Below are 19064 nucleotides of genomic sequence, written 5' to 3'. Positions count from 1 at the left end.
GCAGTCATCCAAGAAATTCTCATTCTGTAGGCAATTAATACTCAGCAACGGGTTTGGTGTTCTCTATTATATCAAACACCAGTGATACTCCATAACTAACTCCTTCTCCAGGCAGAGTCCTGCCCTGGACAGGACGCTAAAGCTCACACACATGCAGCTACACTGGATTTCCCTCTCTGTTGGGAGGATGGTGGTGGGCTGTGCTAACCTGCAGCCCTGCGCACTGGCTGATAGCACAGCCCACCACCATCCTCCCAGCAGAGAGGGAGGAGCTCCTACAACAGCTCCTTCCTCATCACCAGAGGTTTTCCTTTAGAACTGGCACATTTTAAGACTAACGCAGCAGAACTAACAGGCTCCTAAAAGAGAGGAAGGACCTTTGCAAAAGCTGCTGCTGTCATCTGAACCCGCCCCTCGTCTGAAGCGTAGATCTTGAGATCGTGACGGTAGGTGCTGTGCAGTCTGAGCAAGCCGCACCCAGGGAAACCAGCGTAATCACCTGAAATGGGAGAAAAAAAATCAAAATTAATATCCTGACACCTGCAAAACTGTCAGCTGAATATACTGCTTTAGACAACCAACTCTATTGTGGTAACAAAGTTATGTAGAGAATTATTCACTTTCAGAGCTCACAGTTAGGCTGCTCCAAAATAGACAGTTCTAACCATACATGATGACTAGAAATCTGATTCAGGCTTTACTTAACTTGGAAAAGTTCATTTTGGGGAAAAAAGAAAGCATTTACCAGTCAAGTCTGATGCTGCCTAAATTCTGCAGCAACCCTTTCCAGAGGCCTGTAATTGTCCTGCCAGTCTGAACACCCCTGTTCAGAATAAAGACGCCCAAAATAACAGCCTCCTCCTACTTGTTCTCTGTACGAGAGCAGGCCCCGGTGCCACCAGAACTGCAGGCAGAGCTATTCCATAGGGAGGCACCCGCCGTCCAAAGCATATCCTGTAGAGCTACAATTACCTTGTGGCACAAAATGCCGGTTTATTTATGGTGGCTGAGTCAGCCACAGGAGCCAGATCAGTAACGGGAAAACGTAACTCACGCAGCTCTTGAGCCTGACCCAACAACGACAGTGCGGTGGTGACTGACTGGCTGCTGCCTGGAATCCCGTGATGATTCCACACAGTACCCAGTCACACCGCAGGAGAAGTCTGGAAAACTGCTCCCAGCTCAGAGAAACAACCTGCTCGAGAAGGACAGACAGGGCCAGGAGTCAGCTGTGTATCTGTGCAAAGCTGCCATGCGCCAGTGCACCCAGGAACACGGCATCTCGCTGCAAAATAAGACCTCTCCCTCTCCACAAGTGACCATGTAAAGCAGAAGTCTCCAACGCCATGACTGAAGTCACCTTGGACATGCTTGGACCAAGCTCTACTGTGCATAAGAGGGCAAGGTACGGAGCAGTGAGTCCAGGGCTGGCACAGACCATACCTGAGGGCTCAGCCCTGCTCCCGGGTAACTGCACCCCACTTGAGCAGAACTCTGCAGACAGGTCTCTTCTCTTGGGTTTTAGCTTACTGTGCTGCAGTCTGCTCCCTGCACTTCCACCGGGATTCTCTCTCCTGCAGTCTTCTGGTCTCCCCAGTCTCTTATCCAAGCCAGCGGCTGATGCTCTCAGCTCCAGCCTTCAGAGAACCACAACAGCACCAGGAGGTCCTCAGCCCTTTTAACTCACCATTCCCATCTCCAAGAATGGCACACAGGCCTTGTCATGAAGACCCTCTGTCCACTACTGCTCCTCCTCCTCTAGTCTCTGTGCACTGACAGTCTGCTCTACTTCTTGGCACCTTGCAGTGAGCAACACCCACGTGCACCTCGTTTTCTCATCTTTTGGGAAGTTTATCCTCACATGTTTGCTAAAAGCATGCTCTTGAGATCACAAGCATCTGACCTCACAGTTCACTTCCCTCGCTCTCCCTTTGTGCCACTGATCATCACCCTCTGAGCCCAGCTGTTCAGCCAGCTCTCACTCCTCCTCACCGTCTGCCCATCCAGTCCATACTTCATCAGTGGTGAGGATGTTACCAGAGACAGTGTCAAAAGCCCTGCTGAAGTCAAAGTAGGCCATAGACACTCTTCTCCCTGTGTCTAAACAATCCAGTCACTTCACAGTAGGAGGTTACCAGGTTGGTTAAGCTTGACTTGTGAATCCAGGCTGACCACTCCCAGTCACATTCCTGTACTCCATGTGCCCAGAAATGGTTTCCAGGATTAGCTGCTCCATCACCTTCCCAGGGACCATGGCGAGGTTGACCAGCCTCCCATTCCCTGGGGGAAACGACAATTCCTTCTTGTCGTTTTTGAAACTGTCAGTGACATTTCCTCTCCTCTGGATCTTGGACGCCTCCCCCAGTCCCCACAATCTTCCAGAGATAATCTGGAGTGGCCTTGCAGTGACATCTGCCACCTCCCTCAGCACTTGTGGGTGCATCCCATCAGGGCCCAGTTTGCTTAAGTATTCCGTGACCCCATCCTCTTCCACCAAGGGTAACTCTTCCTTATTCCAGAAGGAAATCTTTTCCAATTCAATTTAAATTAGCTTAATTAATTTGAAATCTAATTAATTAAATTGAATTAATTAAACATAAAAATCAAAGACAAGCAATGTCCAATGCTGCTCTTGTCAGATCAATACAGTAGCAGTGTGTTACTTCTGACTCTTTACTTGCACGTAAAAGGCAGTCTCAGTCTTTTTTCCCCTTTGAGCCCTTTAGGCACTCACACTGATCTAAGCATGCACTGAAAACCTTTCAGAGTCACAGAATTACGGTGGAGAAAACACAGATAAATTACCTTCATATTCTCCTGTCTCAAGGCAGAATTATCTGTGTTGCAAGACAGATTTCCTCTGTTCTCCACATCTGACCTAAATTCCTTGTTAATCATATGTAAGTTTTAAATTGCATTTGCTGCATCAGAACGGATCTTATTAGAACAGCTTCTCTTTTATGAATACTGGCCCGTCAATTGAAATAATCTATTGTGCTCCAAGACATGCTGAAGTTTAGACGCTGCAGCAGACATCTCTAGCCAGCTCAGGGATCTTTGGGTGCAAAACCTACTTGAATTATTTACCTTTTCCAGGTCAACTCAAGAGAGTTGACAGCCCTCAGGAGTCTGTCCCTGATGCTGGGCTGGGCAGCCTGGCACAGTCACAGGACAGGGACAATACCTGGACAAAGCTCACCTTGGCCACCGGGGTACATGCAGCGAAAGGCTCGCCCCAGCTCTTCTGCCTGGACCCTTCCTGCCGGTGTCAGCTCTCCACCCCACTTAAGCACCAGGAGAAGGGATGGGGAAGATTCTCGGCGAGCTTCTAGGAGACAAAGAGGTACTCACTACATCAGATCTCAAAGATGAGCTTGTGGGGGAGAGGAAGAGGAGGTTTCATCAGTACCTCACAGAGCGCTCTCAACACAAACCTGACCCAAAACCCCCAAGACCCAAACTAGCAAGTACAAAATTAAAGGTCTCTACTTTTTGAATGCTGACATTCACAGAATTGGAAACATAAACCCCGTGGCACCCTCCAGGGTAGGTCGGTACACTGCATTATGCATCACTCCAACACTTCACAGGATGTGAGCAAAGATAAGCTACAGGTCACTCATTTCACTTGTGCATCCAGAGGCCTCTGTGGGTAGGACAACGCACACACTCCTCAACACCAGGCTGGGAGAGCATAGCAGCAACATTAAGTTTCTTTACCTTCATCTTCACTTGCAGCTTTTGGATGTCCGTGAGGCAGGTAGGTCAACTGAACCTTACGGTTAATGCCAGAAAAGTGTCCATACCTGTCACAAAGAGGGTGGTGGGGGGGGGAAATTGAAACAAATCAGCTCCACTCAGCCCTTGCCCAGAGGTCCCCATGCAGCACACAGCAAAAATACAGCACAGGCAAGAGACTTTCTGCTGCAAAACTAGTTCCCACAGAACATCAACATTTTTTGCCACCTACATGTGACCTGGTACACGCCACCTTTACAGATAAAGCCCAATAACCCCCCCAAATGAAATTCAAAGATCCATTGACTTGCCTGCTTTTCAGCTGACAGCACCCTGTACTCTCATATCCCACGAGGCTTTAATCAGCCTTACTTAATTTCTGTCTACATCTTTAACAAGTGAATTAATGAGATGACAGAAAAACTATCTGCCAGCCGCTCTGAGGATAACCACATCCTAATGAGTAGAAACAGCAAGGGAAGGAATCATAGCAAAAACCCGTGCTCTGTGCTCCGCAGACACAGCCTGAACACAGACGCTGCCCGCGTTTGCTACAGCGAGCTTCAGTTCTGAGATAAATCCTTCTGTGGTTTCTAAGATGCCAGCACCAACATATTGTCTTTTATTTTGGCTCTACGAAATCTAAGAGGACACAAACATCTTTTCATGTTTTCCCAGCTCCTTTTTGTTAAACTTCTGGCATCAGGACAACCTTATTGCCAGCAGCACAGCTCGTTTCTACATCGCGACTGATGAACTCACGGTGCCCCAAGACATAGACCCTTACATCTCCAAGACGCTCTTCAGCTGTTCCAGTTTGGATTTCCTCTCTTCAATCTCACAGTCGCTGTGGGTTCCCAGCTCCACCACAAGCTGCCGCGCGATGTCCAGCACTTCCTGTTGGAGGGCAGACAGTCTCAAGTGTCCAGCAATTCTGCTCAGACTTACCACTCCACTCCTGCAAGGCCTCCAGATGGCTTCACCCAGCACCAGGTTCACATAGAAACTCCTCAGAAACACATCATTTCATAAAACGCAGCTCAGGCAGGACAAACTTTCACCGTGCAGGCTGCTTCATCCCCACCCTGTGCTCCAGCCCCATTGAGAACCAAGCAGGTGCCTCCCCTCCAGCTGCCCCACTTCCCAGCCTGGACCCATTTTCCACCAGCAGCCACCACAACAGATGGGCAAGTGGCATCAGGTCACCCCCATACTACAGCCTTCACACCAGCCAGGAACAGCTTTCCTTCTGCTCCCACACCATCACCCAGCCAAGTGTGCATGTGGTGGGAAATGAGAAAGCGAGAATTTGTGCAACGGACTGTTGCCCTTTTGAGGGTTTCCACCCTCCCAAAGAATTGCCTCACGCTGGGATCCATATTACCTGCAAGTCCCACAGGTAACCCCAGAGAGGATTCTCCTTACCTGTAGCTGTTCCGGTTTCTTCAGCTTCAACTTCCCTGTCTTGTAGCCATCATATTTCTCAAATAATTCAAAGAACCTAAACAGACAACAAAGAACCCTGATCCATTTTCTGCTGTTTCAGTGCTACAAGGACTGTCATCCCTACAAATGCATTCAGCTGCTGTTCTTCAGGGAGAACCAACAGGCCCACTGGCTCCTTCCTGGGCTTGAGAAATTCTGAAAAGAAGCATTTCCAGCTACAGGTATGAAAAGGAAGCAGTCACTAGCTTCCCATTTAGTGGGGCACCTCCCCTTGCAGCAGCCAGTAGACCTTCACCCAGAAAGTGCCGGGATCCTTAGGGGGAAAGGCAGCTCCCTCGACGGGGCAGAAAGCATTTGCTTGAATGGAGCCAGGAAAAAGCTCTGCCTCCTACACACTCAGCCCTTCTGCTCCTCCTCTCAATTCAGAAAACAGACCCTCCTCGCTTCCCAGCAGCACAGCACCTTCTTGCCTTGACTCTTACCGGGGATGCTTAACTTCCATCTTCATCTTCTGCTTTGGGGTACGATCTCCGTGCCGGATGACTGCAATAACACAACGAAGCTCCATCCTGGGGAAACACAAGATACACCTGACAAACGTGCCCCTGCACCCCAGAATTGCCACCAGAAAGTACTATCCCATTGTTCTTTCAGTTCCTTCCTTTTGACGGCTATTTTCCTCATCAATGGTATAACTTCTTCCAGACTACACTAGTAGTGTCAAGGCCGTAAAAGCACCAAAGTACTGCAGACACCACCAGGTCATCTGGTTTCCTGTAGGGAAAAGCACCACAGAACCACAATATGACAGGCAGAAGCACATCTGCAGCAGAAAGGACCAGGCTGGATGTTACAGAATCTACAGAAACAGCACTTTGAATTGTGTTAAGCTTGTTTTCATGCCCAACTTGTGCAACGCTCAAAGGACCACTTAGAAAGACCCAAGAAAAAAACAACTTGATTCAGAAGAATGGTTATACAGGTGGAGTCCTGTCTTTGAGCAACCAATAGGAGCTGTACGTAGAGAGATCCCATAGCAATCAGCCCCCCTGCAGGAATCAGCAGTGAGGCTGGTTGATTTCAGAAGGGCTACATGAGTTTGTTTTCTCAGATACTCCAATATCCAACTATTTCTTATAGAATCCCAGACAAACAGGGATGGATTCTAACGGTCTCACTGTCACAAGGTGTCCTTGCAGCCAGCGGTCCTCCAAGCTGTGCAGGGCTCGTGTTTGCCAACTTTTTCCAAATGATCGCAAGGTAAAGGAAGGATGAAGACACTCTCAATCTACCTCTTCTGTAGCACCTACTTTGTTCAGCTCATACAAGTGTGCTGAGGATCACAAAGAAACTCTTGACCTTGATCTTTTAGCCTTATGTGGTGGACAACCAGTAAAGCCGATAGTATCAAATGAGGGTCTGCCAAGCATACAGGTAACGCTAATTGTTTTCCACCCATTTCACTAGCAGCTCAACACACGTTTTCTCTAGTAGCAGCCTACAGAACAGTGAGCCAACTACAGCCCTAATCTTCCTGTGCCGATCCAGAATTTGGGCCTTTTGAAAGGCAATTTCTGTCATTCCTTCAATGTCTGCTCATCTGCATTCATCGAACCAACGACTAATTTACCATCTATCACCCCTTTCGTGTGCATGGCTAAGCCCTTCCACAGGCATTTCAGGGCTGCAGCCAACACAGCAGCTGGAGAAGGCCGTGCTGCTGGGTGATGTCCATCCCTCGGATGGGGTTTGCACCTTGTCCCTCATGCAGCCATCACCGACATTCCCTTGAGAAGATGGCAGCTACTCACATGGTGCCTGAAGTTGTGGGGACGATGGGAATGTCTTCTGCCTCTGTTGGGATGGACCAGGGAATATGAAACTGAGGAGCCAATTCCCGCATGATTATATTTCTGGAAGAAATTAGAATACAAAACTCACAAGAAATTCCATTTGCTTGGTTCTCCACCTCCTCCTTACTCAGGGAACTGAGGAGAGGCTGAAGGAACTGGGCATGTTTAGTTTGCAGAAGAGGAGGCGGAGGGGAGACCTCATTGCCCTCTACAACTACCTGAAAGGAGGGTTTAGAGAGGTGGGGGTTGGCCTCTTCTCCTAAGGGAATAATGACAGGACCAGAGGAAATGGTCTGAAGTTGTGGAAGGGGAGGTTTAGATTAGATATTAAGAAGAATTCCTTTACTGAGAGGGTGGTCAGGCACTGGAACAGCCTGCCCAGGGAGGTGGTGGATTCACCATCCCTGGAGGTATTTAAGAAATGTGTAGACATGGCTCTTCAGGACATGCTCTACTGCCTAGATTATTGGTTTGTGGCTGGGTGTGAGAGACATGGCTCTTCAGGGCATGCTCTACTGCCTAGATTATTGGTTTATGGCTGGGTGTGAGGTGGATGGGTGTTGTGTTTTTTGTTTTGGTGGTGGTGGGTTTTTTTGTGGTTTTTTTTGTTTTGTTTGTTTTTTAAGGTTGGACTCAATGATCTCAAAGGTCCCTTCCAACCATGGTGGTGATTCTGTGATACTGGTCCAGCTGTAACATTTGAAGAGAGCCCAGAATTTCTCCTTGCTCTCCTCTCTGAGACACCGATCGCACCATGGGCTAATTAGGGCACCCCAAAGGGACACCAATTTCCCTCCCATCACTGATACTGCAGCTGGGAGTACTTTTCACTGGGCTTAGCATCCAGTGAAAAGCCCTGTAAGACACATCTACATTTAGACAGAGACAGCCAACGAAGGCAGGAACTCCTGGGGCTAAAAATAATTAAACCATTCCTCCCAGAGCAAGCTTTTACCTGCTGAAGAGATGTCCCCATATGAACCCCCTGCAGACTCCTCCACCACACTGATCAGGAATCCACATCCATTTTACTTTGCTGTGAGTTCCCTTACCCGCCATCAAAACTTGCATTTTACATACCCGAGGATTTTGGCACAGTCATCATAATACTTCATAGAGTTTTTCACAAAACTGAAGCCATTCACATCGCAAACAAAAGAGTGGCCGTTTGCCCGCAGGAGGTCGAACCCACACACGGTTTGCTGCAGGAGGAAGCAGAGGACACAGGACTCAGGTGCGCTGCGAGGGGACGGGGGCTGCCCAGCCCAGCAGGACACCACTCCATCCTCTTCTCCATGCCCACCTCAGGAGCCTTGAAGAAGTGTGAAAACACAGCCACTAGCCAGCAGTAACCATCCCTTTAGAGGAACCTTTACACCCTCACCACTGCATCAAAGGCCCAACTCAAGAGCCCCCGCATTAAGCCATCAGGGCTGCCCCTGTACCCCTCAGAGCTCTAAAGGCTTAAGACAGAGCAGCTCCTGGCTCACCTACTCTTTCTCCCCTCTAAATCAACTGTTTTGAAGCAGCTGATTTAGACAAGTACAGACAATAAGTGGCACAGGCAAAGTGATCCATCACTATCTGGAAGAGGCTACAGGGCAGAACAAGCCCACAGCTGTATTGGCACAGCTTTACGGGCTGCAGATGGCAGAACTAGTGGCCAAGTGTCTCGTAACCATACCCAGACTCACATACTGACTCTACCAACCTGTGAAATAGAACACAAACGTGCTCCAAAGCTAACTAAAAACAGAACAACAAAAAAAGAAAAGCTGAAGAAAAGAAGACCAAGCTTCATGGCCAGCAGGAGCAGCTGCACCCAGCCTGCAGAGAGGGCAACTGGCATCAGCCCTGGAAGGCTGCAATGCCAGAGGCACATCGGGGTGACAGAGCTCAAGCTTCAACACTGACCAAAATTCAAATCAGACATTCCTAGAGTGTCCTGCTTGCATAGGAGAGAAAACACAGACCTTAAAGGCTACGCAGACTTTCCGGGCAACTAGTTTCTCCATGGCAGTCAGCATGACCGGGTAACGGATCTCCTTCCCTTCACTGTCCCGTTCAACCTTCCCATCCAGGGCAGGGGATTTGCGAGCCTCTGCGTGGGCATAGTCAGGCCCCACAGTGTACACCTAGGAAGAGAAATAGTTACACCTGACATAAGCTCCTGGACCAACTGCAGCTTCCAGAGGGTACGTACAGTGCAGACACAGAGAAGACTGGATGGTCTCACACATCCCTCCTGTTTGACCTACAGAGCACCTGCTCCCCACTTTGGGATCCGAGTGCCACTGTCAGCACCTCCTGGCTTCAAGGGACACTCCAGAGTCTCAGCAGGACTCAGCGGGACAGGACTGCCCAACCTTTGGCTACCCAGGCCTGGAGGACAGGGATATTCCAGGCTTTTCCTTACCTTTACATCAGTGCCATCCGTAGGCATGAACTCCTCATAGATGTAGGAGCCTGTCTTCCTCACACTGCTCTCTGGGGAGTACACGCTGCTCCGGCTGCCAATCTGAAAGCAACAATCTGCTCAGCCTGGTGGCTGAGCTTAAAGAGGAAGTGGAAAGACTGAGGGGCATTAGGGAATGCAAAGAGGAAATGCCATCATTAGGGAAAAAGAAACAGGGGGAGGCTCTACGAGAGAAAGAGGATCCTATACCCAGAAGCCTAGATAATAACAATGAATGGAGAAAAGTTCATGCTCGGAGCAGCAGAGGAACTCCCCCCTTGACCACTGCACCCTGTCCAGTTCCTCTCAAGAACAGTTATGAGGCTCTGGTCAAGGAAGGCCAGTTGAGTGAAAATGTAGATGATGAGCAACCTACAACACAAACGCATCAGTCAAAAAAAAATGTACAACTCGGATCACTACCACACCCACAAAGAAAAAAAGGAGAGTTGTAGTTGTGGGTGACTCCTTCCTAAGGGGGACGGAAGGCCCAGTATGCTGGGTGGACCCTCCACAGAGGGAGGTCTGTTGTCTCCCTGGAGCCTGGGTTAAGGACATCACCAGGAAACTTCCTGGCTTAGTGCGTCCCTCAGACTACTATGCATTATTGATTTTACAGGTAGGTACAGAAGAAACTGCAAACCGCAGCTCAAGGTCTATAAAAGCATAGAATAAAGGCCTCAGGGAAGAGCACAGGGCTGCTCTTCTGAGACAGAAAAACAAAAAGTGTAAATTTCATCCTGTATGTAGTGAATTAGCAGAACGCCTCTCAGAACCCCCAGCTATTACACACACTTATCTATGGGGGACAAAAGAGACTCCAACGCACAGGCAGTAGGTACACCCTTTTCCAGGCTTTAGAGAGAAGAAATGTTATTACAGACCATTAGGTTGACTCCGATCACTACAAGGATATCCACAAACAACTGTGGATAAAGACCCAGAAAGGAAGAAGCCCAGCTAATGCACAAATGAAAATAAATGACAGGTGATAATCAGCTCAATTTAACTTCCTTCTAGGACAGCTGACTGATCTCATGGACAGAGGATGATGTAGTTCCCATTTTTAGTAAGGCTTTGGATACAACCTCAAGTGGCATGTCTGTATGTTAGCTAAGGAAACAATCATTTTAAGATTATTAATGGCAAATAAATAACTGATTGGAAAAAAAGATATATCACAGCTATTACGTGTTTGCTGGTAAAGCAAAGGAAGTAAGGGGAGATGCCCTGTGGAATCTAGGAATAAATACTGCATTTATCACATTTGCAAGCTACACTAAGCTGAGAAGGACAACAATGATGTTAGAAGACAGGAATATAAATTTTAAAAAAAATCACTTTGATAAACTGAGGAAGCAATCTGGAAAAAACAGCATGCAATTCAATAAGGGGGACGGTTCTCCATGAATACTAGACAGGACACAGGTCAAACAGAGGATGGGAAAGGCAAAGTCAGCACTACCACTGAAATAATGTCCTTCTGTGGTTCCCAGGTAGAGGGGGGTGAAGTTGTAAGAAGGTCTAGATTTCCCCAACACAAACACTTCCTTTCCCTTTCAGCTGCCCCAGCACTCCCTCCTGAAGCCACATGGCTCTCAGAGCCACAGATCTGTTGGTCCCACACCGAAACCAGAGTCTCCATCCTCACCTTCCGGAAGAGCCGCTGGCTGCCCCCACCTGCTGACGTTGGGTAGTAAATATACACGTTATGGTCTTCAGCACTGACTGGCTTCTCTACAAACGGCTTTGGGAAAACAGCTCCATTTACCTCCACATGGTCCTCTCCTTCTACCAAGTTGCACTCTGAGGACAAAGCACAGCAGCAGCACGTTAGGAAAGGGTGAGACAGCCCTAGCACAGAGCCCTGCAGCCCCAGCCAGTTTGGGACCTTTGTCCCAAAAGACAACAGACTTGTGAATCAGGCTTCTTCAAGCTGATTATCTGTTCTCTGCAGAATATCTCTAATAGTACAGCACGTGAAAATGGCTTTAAGTAAAGCCTGGAGCACTGACCTTCGGGTCTATCAGGGTCTCGATTGAGCACAGCATAGCGGGGCAAGTCTATTCCCTCTTCTTGAAGGATCCGATACACTTCACGCCTGTAGAGGACAGAAACAGTGTCAGAAGAGTCTAGAAGGTCCTCAGTACATGCCAAGGGAAGGGCTTCGCTCCCACTGATGAAGAACAAAGTCAAATGAACACAAAAAAGCCTCAAGACAGAGTGCAAATACTCCTCAGCACGTGCTCTCCAGAAGAGACCTACAGATTGCGGGGCACATCTCAGTCCTGCTCCAGACAGAGACGTGCCAGAGTGAATCTCTACCTGGGCTAAACACAGACAGTCATTTCCTCACACGTGCCCAGTCCTCAGCAGCACACCCAGCACCCACCACCCACATCCGCCCTCCCACAGGTGCCCCTCAAGCTAAGCTGCCCAAGGCCCAGGCCAGGAGATGCAGCAGAGCCTCTTTTCATCCAATGCTGATGGGAAAACTGCAATTCTTTCACTAGTTAGACCTCAGGCTGCCTGTCAGCACCCCCAGGAACACCGCTCACAACCCAAAGACACAGCAGGAGGTTGGGATCTGGTGTGAGCCCTGCCTCTACACCCTAAAAGCAGCCTGGCAGTACGGGACTGCTGGCTGCCTTTACCAAGAGCCATCTGAGAAGCCTCTTGAAGTGTTTAAGCAACACACCCTCAGAATGTGACCAATTTCTGTCCCTCAACCCCATCCTTCTGCTTGGCTTTCCTACTCAGAGATTAGCCTTTTGTCTTCGTCAGGGCACTCTCATTCTGTGAGACATCTTCCACTTCCTACTTTATCTAGCCATTCCTTACGAGACTTTTGCACCAGAAAATGAAACATGCCAAGTCTCAATGGTTTTATCCCAAACCAGGCCCCTCCATGTTTTGGAGAAACAACTCCTAAGGGCTGCTAAGGTCCCCTTCCTTCCCACCTCGCTCCTTTGCTTGTGGCCAGGAAGACACCATTTGCTGAGAAGAGGAATCAGAGAAAGGAAGAGGGAAGGGCTTTAGTGGATCACAGATGCCTACCTGTCCTGGATATAATACTGCATATCAAGGTCGTTAATCAGAAATGGCTTGCACAGCTTGGCATAAGCAACCGCTTTATCCAGGGGGAATCCTGAAATACAGAGGGAGGGGAAAGAATGAGTGGGACCTCCCTTGCCCAGAGCTCAAGTAGGCTGAGGCCCCCCACAGACTTTTTACCTTTGGAGTGGAACGATATCAGGCAGTCACAGGAGGGCCAGTTCTCCACCGGTTCATTCAGAATAACATCTTCCCCCATAATCACCACTGTGATATACTCAAATTTGCACAGACGCTCCAGAATCTGTGTCATGGGCTTTGACTTGGACTTTTTGGTCATGGCACAGATTCCAACCACGATCTGCCGTTCAGGTGGCTAAGGGAAGACAGACAACTGTTTTGTACAGAGTCAATTGCTTTACTGAATTTAAACTAACAGTACAGAAATGCAGCAAGGCAGAACAAACAAGTGATTTTCTTCCAAAGTTATGCACTCAGGGCTCCTGCTAGACTCAAACCCATACACACTTCCAGCTGCCACCAGAATCCACTGGGGACATCATTAAGGAGCAGCCCAAAACAACCCCTTCTTTGCCAGGCAGTATGTACCTCCTTCTCTTACTGGGCACTAACGGTAAGGTCAGAAATAAGCATCTGGCGCCTGAGCAAGCAGCAGGGATTGGGATCCCACATCACATTCTGTGGCCCATAACTCACCCAAGATCATGGGTGGACTTAGGCAGGCTCAGAGAAGAGCTGCAAACATTTTACAACAAAAAAGTCCAGGAGCTCAGTCTGTTTGTCTTATCTGAGAGAAAATGAAGGGGAGATAACACCACTAAGTAGCTATGAGTAGAAGAGAACCGGGTGTTCTTCTATATATCTGCAAAATTACACCAAGATCCATTGAGATATAGCTGAGTAAGTCAAGAGAGAAGCTCTGTGTATTTAAACAGCACTGGTAACCCTCATGGAGGAACAGCATACAGTCTGTGGTAAACTTTCCTTCACCATCTAGAAACCCCAGAATGGACGTTTTCCGGGCAGATTAATTCTGGCCCATGCAAGGTTAAAGGCAGTGAGATCACCAGAAGTGATAGGCACAGGACTGCAGGTTACCCCAGGACAAAGGACTGTGGCTTCAAACGGTAAGATGAGACTTCAGAAGTTACTGCACTGACTTGCAAAGCCAAGGTTCCACAGCAAAAACAACATCTGGGAAGTGAAAGGGCTTCCAAACCCTTCACCACACCTGATAAATAGCTCTTCACTGAGCAGCAAGGTAGACAACACCATGTGGGTTTGAACACAGCTCTTAAGCCAACAACCCACTTGCAGTGGAGCCTCAGAGCAAAGGCAACGGAAACTACCACTGGGCTGGCACATGGTCCCAGCAACTCACACAGCCAGCAGCAACAGCGCTGCAACACCTGAGCCCCACATGCAGAACAGCAAATCAACACTTAATATAACATTGAATAGGAGTAAGAGTAGTCAGGAGCTGGAGATCATTCTCCTTTCTCCATTCGGTTCCTGGAGGCTACAGAAAAGAGTAAACGTTTCTTCTCTGCAGACACACTTTTGCCCTTTTCACAGTTCACAGTTTTCCTCAAAAGAAAGGTTTATAGGAGCATCAGGGTTAAGGTACTAGGACAAAGAAATCCGCTACTGCACCTGACAAAGGTTGGAATTTACTGCAGCATGAGGCACTGAGCACAGCCACACGACAACACAACATGTCCTGTCAGAGGTGACACGGCCCTTCCCGTGGCTGTGACACACAGCCTGGTGACATGTCCCCCAGCAGCAAGCGCGCAAACCCTGGCTGAGACCCAGGAATTCTGCACAGATGCTCCAACCCAGAATGCCAAGACCTCCTTACCGACTCCTCCTCTTCATCGTCTTCAAAGAAATTGGTTTCGTCAGTCTTCATGTTTGATCCCAGAAAGTCTGTCTCATCATCCCTGGAACCAACAACAAACCTGGGAGCAGAGCTCTTTCCCTCACTGGGGGTCGTCAGGGACGACATGGCAGCTCTGGTGGGCGACCATCCCGCTCTGAAATCACAGCGTGCAGAGAGGGACACAGAAGGTCAGATATGGGGGAAGCTGGGGGCTGGCTGACACCACTGGAAGAAGGTGACGGTGGAGTGAGCAGGGACTGTCATGAGCGAGCCCAGGGACAAAGGGATGGAGCAGGATGAGACCTTCAGGGTTGGGGGGGGATCTAGGATCCAGGACCATTCTACACAGGAAGCTCCATCGTGCAATTAACCCCTTTGCACGGGGTGGGAGAGGGACAGTGTCACTGCTAGTGCCCAAATAATGTAAACCTTACAGTGCTGCATGCTCCAAGCCACGACCTAAATCATGGAAGGGGACAGTGGACCCTCTTGCAGGCTCCTGCACCCAAATACATCAACTGAGACTCCAGGAGTTAAGATGAAGCTTAGGACAGTGACGGTGACTTTCCAATTGCCAATTTTCATCCTTTCAGCTCAGGAAGACCTAGAAAAACAGAGAGACCAGCGTGAGAGGTACAGGAGTTTGTGGGAAGAGGCAAAAGGAAGAAATGGCCAGGAAAGAGGACAAAGAGGAATCATCAGCAACAGCTTGGGCTGTAAGAGGTCAGGGCTTCTGCGTTTGCAAGCTCTGGTTTACTCTGTGACCACGGCGGGACACAAGCCGTGCTTTATAAATGCCAGGGAAGGAGCGTGCCTCGCAGTGTCACCTACAATAGCAGCACTGCCCGCCGCAGAAGCGACGGCACTGCAATCCACAGCACGCATGACCTGAGCCACCAAGGACACAGCTGTTCACCATGACCGTGGCTGCACATCGATAAATGTCAAGCATCTGCCCTTTACCATGCTTTCCCCAGCCGTAAAGTGGTGAAAAGAAGTCCTCCCGTGTAAGCAAGGGCAACCTTGAGAAGAGGATACTGTGAACACCTCCTCTTATTAAGTACTTCCTAAAAATGGACACGAGACACTCTCTACCACTGCTTCTCATGCTCTCGCATAATTTCCAGCACTCCCCAGGCTGAGAGTTACTGTATTTCCTCCTCTTTTGAGCACGGTTTCCCTGATCACCAGCACACCCTTCCCTTTTGGCAGCTCCTCCTCAGGGAACCAGGGTTGCACAGGCTGGGCTACTGGGCTACTGCCAGCGCCGTGCCAGGGTGGTGAGAACCCCTCACCATGATCCAGGGAGGCTGCCTGCATCTGCTCGGGCAGGGTGGGAATGGGCAAGAGAAACAAACACACAGAGAAATCCAGCTGCTTGTGAAATCCCCTCGGAAATAAGGGTAAAATTATAGCATGCCTCCAGGCAGAACACCCGTCCGCACTCCCAGAAGAACAAGAGATGTAACAGAGAAGCGACCAGAGAAAGAAGCAGCTCAGTGGAGAGTCCCGAGGCCACACTGGCAGGCGCTGGTCTGGCAGCAAGCCTGGGGGTGACCACCCCGATCTGCTGGGGGAGCCCACAGCAGCACGACAGAGATGGGGGGCGATGGAGCCAGCCCTGATTCTGCACCTTCCGCGCCAAGGAGGGTCTCTGCCGCTGGACTCCTGGTCCCCAAGCCCCGGCGCCACACCAACCCTGCGGCACAGGGCACTCCTGGGTGGAAAAGTGCCTAATCGGCCAGAGTTAAAGCTGTAACTCACCGTCAGAGCTCGCTGCTGGTGGAGAACAGCGCTGGCAGAGCAGGCTACACAGGCACCTTACTATTTCCATGCGAGGATGAGAGCAGGATCCCAACTCGCTCAGAATCTGCTCCCATTTCTGTGCTCTGCTGCCTTAGCACGCCAGTGCAGAACGAGACCTCAGCAAGTACACTATCAGCTTGATGGATGATGATTTAATGAAGTAAACTATGCAAGAAGAGGAGGAGGGTTGTTTTCTCCAATCCCTCACTCTCCCCTCCCTCCTGGAAAAAACAGATCAAGCAGCAGAAAAACCTTTGCCCTAAGAACGAAGAAAGCCGTGGGTTCTGTACATTCCTGCTCCTATCCCAGAAAAAAAAAAGCCTCTGCCTTGCTCTGTAGCTGTTCCTAGAGGCCATACTCAACCAAAGGTAAAACCTAGAGCCCCCTGAAGCTGACTGCCATGGATGCACCAGGCAGCCCCTTGGTGTTAACAGGGAAAGCCTCATGATCTCGGTTGCTTCTGGTGAGGGGAAAGGGAGAGGGTATAACCAAAACCTTTTTCAAGTTTCTTTTTTTAAGTAGATCCCTTACCTGACTAGACATACACCCACAGAGACGACAGACTCCTGGTGAAATAGGACTATTAGCTACAAGCACAACTAAGGGATCTAAAACTCAGACCGACTCCTGCTCTGAGAGGGAACCAGGCAAGCGGAGCTCTGTTCTGGTCCCAAGGGCTGATAGCGTCAGGTTTTGCCACCACGCCTGAATGGGCTCTAGGGCTGGGCCACCAGCATTTGTGTGCCAGGAGGGTGGCCCTTCCCTCGCAGACACGGTACCAGCCAGGGCCCCGCACAGCACCCACACTGTCCTGCTCTTCTTCAGACCTGGGGCTGTGAGAGGCACCAACAGTGTGCAATACTGATGGTTCTGCACCATCCTCGCTGCTTCCTGAGCTGACTGCTCCCAGAGGTCACCCCCTCAGATCGGCCCCCGCCTGCGGGAGTGCTATGGTCTCAGCTTTCACTAATCACAGCAAGAAAATGAAGTGTTGAGTTGATGCTGCTGATTGTACTGTCCAGGAGAAACAAATGCCCCCACACAAAGAAGGTAAAGATGGTTCTGAGTACAGAATACTGAGGTTTGCCAGCTCCAGCACAGACACAGGAGGAAGCACACAGCAGTCGCTGCAGCTAAACACATCCCTGCCGGGACAGGCAGCAATCGCCCACTACAGCTGTACCAAAGGTTGCCGTTATCACCTGAGGGCAACCAGAAGCTGCTGACACACAACCTGAAACCAAGACCTAGACCTTGTCTCTAAGTGTCCCGGGACTAATTCAGCTCCCAGACTACCCCATATTAGTGATAAGAAATGAGACAGTAATTCGTTTTCCGTTTCCCCAGCAGATTGTTCTGGCGCTGCTCAGATAAGGACGTTCACGGGCTAAAGAGACTTATTCTTTGTGCCCCACTCCCGAGGTTCCAAAGATTTGAGAAAGAAGGAGGTATAATCAGGCCCTGATAATTTGCAGCCAGTGCAGCATTAACCACTGAAAGAGAGGGTTTGGGTGTGGTTTTTCTATTCGGAATTGGTTTTTTACACATAGCCTGTTACCAGTGCAGATGCACACCTGTAAAGCGCAGTCCCTGCAGCCGCCAAACACGGACATGGGGGGTACAAGAGGCAGCTCTGGAAGCAGAGATGGGAGCCTGGGGGTACCACCGCCTGCAGACAGCCCACATGGTGACAACTACAGCCCGACTGCCTGACCTCAGCCAGGACAAGCACCTGCAGGGCTGTAACCTTTAAGAATAGGCATAACTGGCATTTTAAAATGCTAATGCTGGCAACGTCTTGTTGAACTACCTGAAACTGCTGGGCACTAAAACAAAAAAAAACCCCAGAAAGTTCAATCCTCGATGCACGAAGTACCTCTGTGCACGTGACCAGCGAAGTACCTTTGCCCAAAGAGTTATCCCCATTGTCACAAGGGCTGTTTGTATTAAGGTTAATTACATACTTACATACAAAAGGTGAAAGCTGTTCTCTTATCATAGACACTTAATTGCATCAGAAGAAAAAGAACACCTATTAACACCAGTTAATAATTAAAAGCTATTTGGACTTGGTGTATCAAAGAAAGCTTTCCATGCTCTATTAACATCAAAGTTCATTGCATTCACAACCAGGAAGCACAAGTCGAGCTTTAAACGAGTGGTGCCACCTGCTCCAGCAGCACTTTGGGTACCCCCAGATCTACAACATCTTCAAACCCCAAGCACAGCCACGGGGCAGCAGATCCTGAGCTGCAGCTCCTTCTGCCACACAAAGCCCTTTGCAAATTTAGTTAAAAAACATGTTGGCTTGTCAGTTCCACACCTGAGTGAGCGTTATATCGCTCACATAGCAACTGCAGCAGTAAGACCAATTTGTGTCTTAGGAGGCTGTTTTTAATGAGATTTATGAGATTGTTAAATGTGAAACTTCACAGCATCAGAATTTCTCTGAGACTGTAACTGTTAATGGAGGTGTATTAATGAACAGAAGTATAAAATAATACTTTCTAGTGGCTTTTAAACGAGATTATGAACGAGTTTAAAGATGCCTTGGATTTTAAAGGCGTAATTCAGGATGTTTACTGGTTTTGCGTTGTGAGCAGGCAGACCGCAGCCCCGGTGCGCCCCCCCCGCGTCCGGAGGCGATGCGGACACACACCCGGGCCCGGCGGGGCGGCAGCTCCTCCTCCGGGGCAGCGACCGGGGCCCGGCCCGGCCGCAGGCAGACAGACAGCGGCGCCCGCCGCGGCGCTGGGGGACGGCACCGTCACCGGCAGGGACACGGCCAGGGCCAGGCCGAGCCGGCCGG

At 49.5% G+C, this 19064-nt stretch overlaps 1 protein-coding gene across 11 annotated transcripts in view; it reads right to left on the bottom strand.

Annotated features, from left to right (window-relative positions):
* Positions 1-18931, bottom strand: part of PPIP5K1 (diphosphoinositol pentakisphosphate kinase 1) — a 51225-nt gene extending 32294 nt beyond the window's left edge. For 4 of the 11 annotated variants that reach the window (XM_014952741.1, XM_014952742.1, XM_014952744.1 and 1 more), the window contains exons 1-16: positions 14884-18891; positions 14429-14603; positions 12727-12922; positions 12550-12640; positions 11508-11593; positions 11144-11298; positions 9454-9555; positions 9011-9172; positions 8118-8239; positions 6996-7097; positions 5667-5753; positions 5164-5239; positions 4526-4635; positions 3721-3806; positions 3200-3328; positions 378-499 (exon numbers count right to left, since the gene is read on the bottom strand). In XM_014952741.1, coding sequence (XP_014808227.1) covers positions 378-499; positions 3200-3328; positions 3721-3806; positions 4526-4635; positions 5164-5239; positions 5667-5753; positions 6996-7097; positions 8118-8239; positions 9011-9172; positions 9454-9555; positions 11144-11298; positions 11508-11593; positions 12550-12640; positions 12727-12922; positions 14429-14575 — 1773 coding nt within the window. In that variant the 5' untranslated portion in view covers positions 14576-14603; positions 14884-18891. Of the gene's footprint in view, positions 1-377; positions 500-3199; positions 3329-3720; positions 3807-4525; positions 4636-5163; positions 5240-5666; positions 5754-6995; positions 7098-8117; positions 8240-9010; positions 9173-9453; positions 9556-11143; positions 11299-11507; positions 11594-12549; positions 12641-12726; positions 12923-14428; positions 14604-14883; positions 18894-18914 lie in introns of those variants that run through there. The other 7 variants (XM_014952736.1, XM_014952743.1, XM_014952737.1 and 4 more) reach the window with 6 other exon arrangements.
* Between the last annotated feature and the right edge of the window lie 133 nt (positions 18932-19064).

The sequence above is a fragment of the Calidris pugnax genome, unplaced genomic scaffold (assembly GCF_001431845.1).
Source record: "Calidris pugnax isolate Ruff unplaced genomic scaffold, ASM143184v1 scaffold187, whole genome shotgun sequence".
Classification (NCBI taxonomy): Eukaryota; Metazoa; Chordata; class Aves; order Charadriiformes; family Scolopacidae; genus Calidris; species Calidris pugnax.
Note: the sequence above shows the minus strand (reverse complement) of the source record. Positions and strands in the feature narration are given on the sequence as shown.